Source organism: Protopterus annectens, chromosome 4.part0, assembly GCF_019279795.1.
Source record: "Protopterus annectens isolate FY-2018-M chromosome 4.part0, PAN1.0, whole genome shotgun sequence".
NCBI classification, from domain to species: Eukaryota; Metazoa; Chordata; order Ceratodontiformes; family Protopteridae; genus Protopterus; species Protopterus annectens.
Window position 1 is genome coordinate 1,080,853,534 of NC_056733.1, and position 10,769 is coordinate 1,080,864,302.

Sequence of the window (10,769 nt, forward strand, 5' to 3'; positions counted from 1 at the left end):
CCCCCTTTCAGAAAACTTTTAAATTTTTCAGTTGCTTCCTGGCATTTTCAGTTCTCTGCTTTGCCCTTTGGCCTTTCTGCTGCCCCAGTGGTATTTACCAAATGCCTCGCTACTGTGATTGCTTTTTGCAGGTTACAGGAGATCCAAGTCTTTCCCTGCTTGGACGACGACCTGTTTCAGCACCTTCTCCAGAGACCATATTACAAAATCTCCATTTTGCCAATTTCCCTTCTGCAAAGCCTGGGGTCAGTATACATTTCAAAAAGTCCTTTCTGCCTCCTTCTCAGGATCGCATTCACCATTCCTATGCTCCCTTTGGCCAAACTCCACATGAGAAAGTTTCAGTGGTTTCTGAAGTCATTTTGCCTTCATCATGCTCATTCTCTTGAATTTGTAGTTCCTCTTCTACTTTGTCTCATAAAGTAACTTTAGTGGTGGACCCAGCAGTTGACTCTGTCTAGGGCTCTCTTTTCATCCACCTCTTCCCTTTCAAGAGCTATTCATAGATGCTTTAGGCATGGGATGGGGAGCAGCATTTGGCTCCTTAAAGGTGCAGAGAGTATGGTCGCCTCATCAACAGAAAAAAACACATCAGTGTCAAAGAGATGAGAACTCGTCTGCTGGCTCTTCAGGCTTCTCATACTATTTTCTCCCCAAGACCTATCAAGGTGTTTACAGACAATACCACAGTGATGTGGTATGTAAACAAATGGGGGGCAAGGTCTTATCTTCTTTGATGGTTGGCACTCCTGGTGTGGGAACTTGCTATCCAGTATCAAGTGATTATTCAGGCAGTTTACATTCCCTCAGGTCAAAACATTGTGGTAGATTCTCTGGGCAGGTCTGTAACTCAATCCTACAAATGGATGCTTCACAGGGATGGGTTTCTGAACATTGTCCATCTGTAAGGTATTCCTGAAATGGATCTTTTTGCCCCCCCCCCCTCCCCGAGCAGACATCTTCCTCTATTTTGTGCCAGAGTCCCAGGTCCTCTAGTGTAGAAGGTGGACGCCTTATCTTTTTCTTGGAAGGGGTGTTTCTTTATGCCTTTCCTCTCATCCCAAAAGTCCTGTTCAAAATTCAACAGGATGTTCCCAAAATCTTGTTGGTGACTTCCTTTTGGCCAAGACAGCATCGGTTCCCTTTTCTTCTGCATTTAGCCAAGGGCAGTCATCGCAAGTTACCTCACAGGATGGACCTACTCACACAAGACAAGGGATCTCTCATCCATCTCCACTTGTTCACTCTTCAACTGACACTGTGTGTGATTGGATTTTGATTCCACACAGACACCTTTTTTTCTGAGGATGTGCTTAGGGTCCTGCAGGAGGTCCGGAAATCCACTATCAGGAAATCCTATTTATACAAATGGAAGAAGTTTTCTGTTGAGTGTCATTCTCTTAACCTGGATCCACTTTCTGTGAATGTTCCTTTGGTTCTCTCTTATCTTTATGAATTGCTCAATGGTGGATTAGCTTATTCTTTCTGTTACAGCCCACTTATCAACTATTTCTTCTTGTCTGCCTTTATCAGCTCCTTTAGCTTCTATATTTGAAGCTAAATAATTCCTTAAAGTGTCTTTTCATATTAGACCTCCCAGGAAGCCTGTTCCTCCTCCCTGAGATTTTTAATTTTGCTTTAGAAAAAATGACCCAGGCTCTTTCTGAGCCTCCAGCTTCAGCTTCCTTGCAACATTGCTCTTGAAAGACTGTACTTTTGTTAGCCCTTACTTCTGCCAGATGGGTGTCTCAGCTACACGTCCTTGTGGCTTGTCCTCCTTTTTTAGTGTTTCATCAGGACAGGGTGTCCTTGCGTACTAATCCTTCTTTTATGCCCCAAGGTGGTGAATGAATTGTCCCTTAATCAGTCTATTCATTTACAGACTTTTTTTCCCCTTCTTTGCAATCTGCCAGTGAAAAGGTGCTGCACACACTGGATGCGCAGATTTTATTTAGATAATACTAAGACTTTTAGGAAATCTGATCAGCTTTTTGTTTCTTTTCATCCTAGGTCCTTAGGATTGGCTGTGTCCAAGCAGACCATTTCTCCTTGGATTTTTAAAGCCATTTATTTTTATTCCTTTCATGGTAAGAGTCTTCCTTCTTCTGTCGAGGCTCATTCTACTCGAACTGTGGCTTTTGCTGCTTTTTCAGGGGTTTGGATACCAACTCTATTCTTGAGGCAGCTATCTGGACTTTTGTGCATACTTTTACCAAGCACTACAAGTTGAATGGAATCTCCAGAGCTAGAGCTGGTTTTGCTAGGGCCATCCTTCATGGCTTCCTAGAGAGCTCTGCTGGTCCTTCCTCCTCTCTCTGTTCTTCCTGAGCATTGGCTGTCTCCCTACTGTAATGAATACTGCAACAGTGAAGTGGAAGAACATAGTACAGTTGTGTAAAATCATACCGTAACAGTAGATATCCTTCTCTTTACTGTTGCAATATTCACTCCCTCCGTCTACTCCTTGGTCTCTTTCTCTTTTGGATGTACTGATTACCCCCTTTCTCCTTGGACTGGCGTTCCTACTGGGGCTCTCATTTCTGAGGATGGTAAGTCCATATGTCTTCTTTATGCCCTACATTAAGTGAGGAGCATACGAGTGATGTACAGAGTACCTTAAAGCAACTTAAAGGCTTTGGTATACTGGCCGGACTTCGGGCTACCCATGCTAAGGGATCCCTATTGTAATGAGTACTGCAACAGTAAAGAGAAGGGCATCTACCATTATGGTAAGATTTTACATAACTACTTTAGAACTGTACCATGTCCTAACATGTTTTATTCCACTAAGGAATCTCCATAAGCCAAGCAACAAAGATCTGTAGAGCAGTCATCTGAATTCGCAAAGTATATGCAACAAACTCGAGCAACATGAGACATTTCCACAGCATTCTTAAAGAAACACTGCCCTGGTTGGTGGAAAATGCAAATTCAGAAATAGTTTACTTAGGTGATGTAAACTCTACCAACTCCTCTAGCTCTGTACAAGTCCACGGGCTAACCTACCTGATGTACTTTCCAACAAGGGTGGTCAAAAAGCTGAGATGGGAAGATGTATTCGATTGGGTACCTGTCTATCAGCATGGGAGAGATAAACAGATGAGTCAGAGACCGGCCACTGTTCCACTTTTGTAATACACAGGCAAAATAAAAATGCTTCAGCATATAGATTTATTTGGGTCTGCAGCTTGAAAAAATATGACCAAAAATTTGACAGCATTAAATGGCAGTCTCTTACGTAAACAATTCACCTTCATTAAATGATGCAGTATACAGCTTTCGTAGAATTTTGCAGATATAATCAGCAGTTATCCTAGTCATAAATGTTTGACAAACTGAAAGCACTTACGGTAAAATGAGGCAAAACTTGAGCCAACCATCATCAGACTAAACTCAGTCCATATACTGCCTATATAGGTAGCTCTGGATTGCTTGGAAGAAGGCTCTAAAAACATAAAAATGGATATTTTGTTAGGGAAAAAAATCCAGATCTTCAAAAATACTTTGGAATAGTGTAAACAAGTTTCCTCATCAGGTTGTTCCTCCACCATCCCCTTCCTCTAGTGCCGCTGATAAAGATATGGCAAAGGTGTACAGGAACTACTTAAAAAAAAATTGTCCCATATATAACAGCTTAGATCTCCAAAATGTAGATGAGAAAGACCTTTAACCACTTTAAAATGAATGAAGCTACTATATGTGCAAGTTAAGGAAAAATCTTGACATGATGAAAGGCTGTCATGACCTAGTAGGCTGAGGAAGCCTAACACTAAAATTCGTAAAAATTGCCTCCCACTCATTGATAAATTAATTGTAGATATTTAGATGTGCAGAATGACAGCTTAAATGCAGATGTCTGTGCTGAATGCTGCGTGCCATGTAGAAACCTAAAGTGTGATGACTGCACATAAACTTTGCAGATTAACAACCTTTTAAACTGTGTACAATAACTGTTGAAATAACTGTCTATATAACAGACGAGACGTACATTACTGTTTAGCTTGCAAGGTTTAATGTCTTCAGGTTTCTTTTCAATACAGTAGAAATGATGTTCTCCATGAAACGGCTCTAACAGATCTCCCAAAAATCAGATTACATCTCACATATATACATTCTTTTGAAAGCAGTCTTTTGGGAACTCTCAAAGTCATTTGTTTGGTATTTAGGGAGTCTTTTCTAGTCTGTGTAAAAACTGTCTTTGGATACCCCAGCACTTGATATCATGCAGTCTGTTAATAATGCTCCTTTGTGTTATTGTTTCAAGGTGAATTAAGTAACCGTTCTTTCCTCATACCTGGATTTTTATCTGTATTCCTTGAAGCATGTTCCAGACACTGAACATTCTCAAGCTGTACCAGACTTCATGTTACATTACATGCATGAATGCCACTTTATTTGATTTTTTTCCTTGCTTTCAGCTAAGAACAGTTTAACCCTTTAATATATGTAGCAAACGGAAATACAAGCATCTAACTGATTATATTATATGCATCTGACTAGCAAATAGATGTGCACGTGCATTTATACATTTCTAAACATATCTAACAGTCATAATCCATCTGTCTCTGATATTCTTAATTAAAATAAGTACCTGAGAAGGATTGATTTTCAAACTCTGAGTAGAGTCTCAAAATCATCTTCATAAAGGAGATGACTCTATTAAGCTGAACAGTGAAAGGCCACCGGCTATTCCTCAGATTTATATCTGAGTCCTGCAAAGTGTTGTCCACCAGCAACTGACAAAGTACTTGGAAGACCAGAACAGCTTAAGCTATGCCCAGTGTAGCTTTAGAAAAGGCTACTGGGTCAACACCGCTGTACTAACCATGTCCATATACATTAGGGAATTACTGAATGAGGGTCTGATAGTGTCAGATTATTTTTAGAATGGTCTAAAACGTTTAACACTGTCATTCAGTCAGAACTGACACGTGCTGTCAACTCTTGTATTAAAAAAAGAAAAAAAAACTCATTGGAATATAAAAATGACGTACAAGTTTTCTCAGTACTGAGGGCCATTCTTTTTCACCTTTACGGCAGTTCTTTACCAAACAGCTTTGGATATCACACCTTCATCCATTGTGCCAGTGATATGAACATATTTTGTTTAGATATTAGCCATTTATATGTTTGATGGGAACTCCAGGCAGGTTTCTCCTTACTTTAAAGTTATCAACATAATTCGTATCTTCTGCTAAATGAAAACAAGTTAATTCAACCTGATTTTGTAGCAGACACTACTAGTGCTGCAGATACGTCATGCTCCTCTCTGTTAAGGCAAACAGCAGCAAAGATGAACCTTATAATTCTAGAATTATGTACTTGGGGGTAATCCTTTACAATGCCTTCTTCCTTGATGAGTTTACTTAAGTGATGTAAACTCTACCAACTCCTCTAGCTCTGTACAAGGCCACTGGCTAACCCACCTGATGTACTTTCCAACAAGGGTGGTCAAAAAGCTGAGATGTGAAGACATAATCGATTGGGTACCTATCCAACGCCAGCATGGGAGAGATAAGTAGATGATTCAGAGAGTGGCCACTGTACCACTTTTGTAATACACAGGCAAAATAAAAATGCTTCAACATATAGATTTATTTGAGTCTGCAACTTGAAAAGAATTGACCAAAATTCTGAGCATTAAGTGGCAGTCTCTTATGTAAACAATCCACCGTCATTAAATGATGCAGTAAATAGCTTTCTTAGTATTTTACAGACATTCACCAATCTGACATGGCAAAGCAATAATCGGACAGTCAGCAGGTGTAATTTGTTTATAGAGACCATCTATCTGGCCAGAGCCATTCTTGTAAGCTCACTTCTACTCTCCAGCTTGTTCATTGGTTGTATTTCCCGTACTGATGTTGTCTTTGAGCTCATGGTTACGCTGGATCATTTATATAATAAAACAGTGAGAGACTCTAGCTTGTTCATTGGTTGTATTTCCCATACTGATGTTGTCTTTGAGCTCATGGTTACGCTGGATCATTTATTTTATAAAACAGTGAGACTCTCTAGCTTGTTCATTGGTTGTATTTCCCGTACTGATGTTGTCTTTGTGCTCATGGTTACGCTGGATCATTTATATAATAAAACAGTGAGACTCTCTAGCTTGTTCATTGGTTGTATTTCCCGTACTGATGTTGTCTTTGAGCTCATGGTTACGCTGGATCATTTATATAATAAAACAGTGAGACTCTCTAGCTTGTTCATTGGTTGTATTTCCCATACTGATGTTGTCTTTGAGCTCATGGTTACGCTGGATCATTTATATAATAAAACAGTGAGACTCTCTAGCTTGTTCATTGGTTGTATTTCCCGTACTGATGTTGTCTTTGAGCTCATGGTTACACTGGATCATTTATATAATAAAACAGTGAGACTCTCTAGCTTGTTCATTGGTTGTGTTTCCCATACTGATGTTGTCTTTCAGCTCATGGTTAAGCTGGATCATTTATATAATAAAACAGTGAGACTGGCATGCTTGATGCGTATGGCTGATCGCAGGGATGTTATTGCGTCCCTAAACTGGCCATTAAATGAGTGCAAACTTTTTCCTGCTTTAACATCCCTGCAATCTGAACCAACCCTTCCTCCTCACTTCTTAGAAATATACACTCCAGGCCGACCTCTGACATCAGGAAGGTTGCATCTCATAAAACTTTCAGCTCTGTGGAAAGTTTCCCACTTTAGCCGCCTTAGTAAAGGAGGCATATCTTTTTAAACTGAACACTTAGAAACCAGCCAGTCTCATAAGCTGTGCAGCCTGTTTTAGCTCCCTATTCAGAAACATGGAGGGACAGTCATAGAATATACTGCCTTCCAGTATTAAACATATCCGCTGACTCACTCTTTTTTTTAATATAAACTGATAACTCTACATTGGATTAGTTTTATTATTACTAATATATGCAAAATGCAAATACATTTTTGGGGGATTAATATCAGGTTATTCATTTCCTTAAGTAACCATTTCATTATTGTTTGTAATAGCGCTAATTAATTTGACAGTTTTTTATTCTTATTCAAGGAGAAGGAACGATTACTGGTGTTATTATTGTACATAGTGTAAATAAGTGTAATGTGTTCATGTGTTTGTTTCTCTTATTTACCTGTTATTCTTTAATGGAAAGCTAATATTAATAAAAATGTATTTTGCAAAGAAGTATCAGTTGCCTGCCTTCACAAAATCTCATGTTGTGTTTTAAAACCAAATAAAAAAAAATGTAAAAACAATCCCATCTTCCATACCTCACAGAACAAACAAAATTGCATGTGTAATATTGATTCTTTGAAAAAGTGAATGGATTAATTATATTAATTTAATTAATAACTTAATACCTTCGTTAAAAATATAAAGGAATCTGCTGACCTAAATTGTGATGTTCTAGAATTTCCAAAAATTATTATTTTTTAATTAAACCATTTGTCAGAAATGATTCTGTACAAAATACTGCACAACCATAAAGAGTATGTAAACAGTTTAAACTTAGTTTTACAGAGAATGAGAGTAACCCAGTGCTGCAGAGACTTACTGCTTTACTGCCTGTAACTTGTGTGTCATATAAAAGGTATTTGATCCATTCCTGCTTACAGTGAAGTTCTCCTCCTGGGCCACCATTGAAAATAGTCCTTATCCCAGTGGACATTCAGGATAATGAAAACAATAATTCATACATTATTTTGTGCCAGATATATAGGCAAAATAATATGTTTCCAGTAATAAGGAAAAAGAAGACAGCAGGATGTAGGCTTGTACAAGCCTACATCCTACAAAAGCTTGTAGCTTTGTATGACCATCATTGACCTGTACACTTGGTTCAACAGAATTTTATAACCTCGCATATTAGTCCAAATGTTGACCACCAGCACTTGCAAGCATCTTTTAGAAATATTTGAGGTAGAGTTTTGTAAGCAGACACGTCTGACTTTGGTTTCTGATCTGTCTCTTCTAAAAAAAAAAAAATATATATATATATATATATATATATATATATAAATATAATTATTATTATTATTTTTTTTTTTTTTTAATTATCCAAGTACTGTTGTATTAGACTTTTTACAAGTCCCTGAAATTGCTAGTATGACAAGTCATTGTCCAAGCTCCTAGCAAATCTTTGTTAATAATAGTAATCTTCATTTTGGCGATTTTTACTCCTTTGGAGTGGATTAATACAGTATATTACTTTTTGATTTGTTATCCTTTGTGTCATTGGTTTAAACTGATGTCACCTTCAATTAAAATTTTATTTTAGAGGAATAGTTAGGTTTTCCATAGGTGGGTACTAGGCTATTGCCCCTAGGGCCTATATAAGCCTAGCCAAAAAGGTATCCTGGCTTTCGCCACCCAAGAAAATTATTTTCCTTTGCCCCTGTCGAGCAGAGCCACAGAAGTGATCCCTGGAGTGGATTTCCTGTTTCCCATCCAATCATCAAGATTTTTCTTGAAGAGTGCTAATGAGGAGCTTTGTTTGATATAGATGGTAGTTTGTTCCAGAGTATGGAAAGTCTCTGGGACAGGAATCTATCCCTCCAGCATGTTCTGTTTGTTGTGGTGACAAGGTTTAGGTACCTAGGGCGTGTAGCTCGGAGGGATCGGGATTTCTTTAAGTGGAGCATGTCCAATAGCTCTGGGCTTGACATAGCTTTGTATGTTAGGCAGAGATCACCTCTGAGTAGGTGATATGCAACGGAGTAAAGCAGCAGTTTTTTGAGAGGGTCTGCTTAGGGCATCTGTTTGAGGCCGGTAATCCTCTTTGTGAGCTATTTCTGCGGTCTTTCCAGTTGTTGTAGATGTCTTGTGAGGTACATACTACAAGGGGCATTGTACTCTATAATGGGTCTAATGAGTGATGAGTAGAGGGGAACAATTACCTCTTTTTTTCCTGGATGAGAAACCTTTTGTGATGAGGTGTGCAATGTAGAAGGATTTCCTGACTACTGTGGCAATGTGATTATCAAAGGAGAGACTACTGTCCACCTGTGTCCCAAGGTCTCTTATCACACTTTCAGTGTTAAGTAGACTACCACCTATGTGGTAGTTCATGGGTACAGAGTTTTTACCAAAAGGGATGACAATGCACTTTTTGGCATTGAGCTTGAGGCCATGGCTTTGACACCAGGCATCTGTCTCAGTCAGGCCCTTTTGTAGGATGTCCACATCGTTAGGAGTTTCGATTATGGCTCCTAGTTTGCAGTCATCTGCGAACTTCATTAGCCAAAGACCTTCTGTGTTAGCCTGTACTTCTGAGAAGTAGGTACAAAACAGGAGAGGACCCAGGACTTAACCCTGTGGTATTCCACTTGTCACTGGTCTGAAGTCGGATGTGGAGTCTGCTACCTTCACAGTGTGGGCTCTGTCAGTGAGCCAGTTGGCAATCCATCTTGTGACATAGGTTCATACCTAGTTTAGTGAGTTTATCTATAATTTCAGAGTGTGGGATGGTGTCAAAAGCCTTGGTGAGATCTAGATAGGCTGTGTGAACCACCTTACCCTCATCTACAGCTTTGCTGACTGCTTCAAAGAAGTCTATCAAGTTTAGGAGACATGATCTGCCTTTTACAAACCCGAACTGGGTGGGGTCCAGAGTTTGGAGATTACCAACGTCTTTGTTTTATAAGTTCCATGATGATACGTTCCATGGCCTTGCAGTCCAAGCTCATCAGGCTAATAGGGCGGTAGTTCCCGGGGTCTGTGGTGGATCCCCCTTTATGGAGTGGGATAACTGTCGCTGTGCACCATTCAGTGGGCACAAAGCCTGAGGTGAGGCTATGATTGAACATGGTACTTAGGTGGGGTGCCAGTTTGTTCTGTAGTTTGTGTAGAATGCAGCCTGGGATGTTGTCGGGTCCCATGGATGCTGTGTTGGGTCTTGTGGGTAGGACACATGCAGACACATGAGGCTGTGTATCTGCAGTTTTCTTATGCACTGGAGAAACATATCTGTCCTTTGGAGAACAGAACAGTGGTTATGATATTATTTAAAAGGCCGCAGCCATGTTGTACCACTTCATACATTTGCTTTTTTTACCTTTTTGTTATGGTCAGTCAACTTTTCAGATGGGCATAAGTGTCCTAGATTATTTATAACATGCACATATTATGTCCCTTGCTGTTCTGGGTAAGTGATGTTCGAACATATTGTATAAAATGAATTATGTACGCTGGTTTGTCTATTTAATAATGACATAGGTACATTATTGCCACAGATGTATCATAAGGCACAGATCGGAAAACAGAATGGCATGCTCTAAAGGTATAAGATTAAAATTCTGAAGGCAAGAAAAATAGGCCAGGTAGAATCAGCGAGACCATTAAGCCCATTCCCATAAATGTGTAGCATTTGGATTTTCTCAGCACCAGCATGTATGTGATATATACACCTGTAGTAGAGTACATAACGAATAAATGTATCAAAAATGGGTATAAATTTTGAAATGTAAATATCTAAATTGATTATAAAGGAGTGTTTTTCTTTAGTGCATTAAATGCATTTGTAATTTTCATACAGTTTTGTTACCTTCAAAGCCTATAAGAATGAAATATGCAGAATAGAGAAATTGTTTCTCCCCCTCTCTTAAATGTATGTTAGATGCAAATTAAGTATTAATGACACTATTGTGGAGTAAGAATATTTTAGTATTGTGCATAGCTCATGAATGGTGGTATAACCAGACCAGTTTATAATACCGTCTGTTTTTTTTTTCCCAGTGCATTTCTGGACATGGGTCTTGATCAACACCTCCTTCAGCTTCTACAATGTTAT

General features: G+C 39.0%; 1 protein-coding gene across 3 annotated transcripts in view; it reads left to right on the top strand.

Moving 5' to 3' along the window:
- The window catches only part of TMCO6 (transmembrane and coiled-coil domains 6), a 518,761-nt gene that overhangs the window by 297,540 nt on the left and 210,452 nt on the right, over window positions 1-10,769 (top strand). For all 3 annotated transcript variants that reach the window (XM_044069021.1, XM_044069020.1, XM_044069022.1), the window contains exon 7: window positions 10,715-10,769. This exon is cut by the window's right edge and continues 62 nt beyond it. In XM_044069021.1, the coding sequence (XP_043924956.1) occupies window positions 10,715-10,769 (55 nt within the window). The remainder of the gene's footprint in view (window positions 1-10,714) is intronic.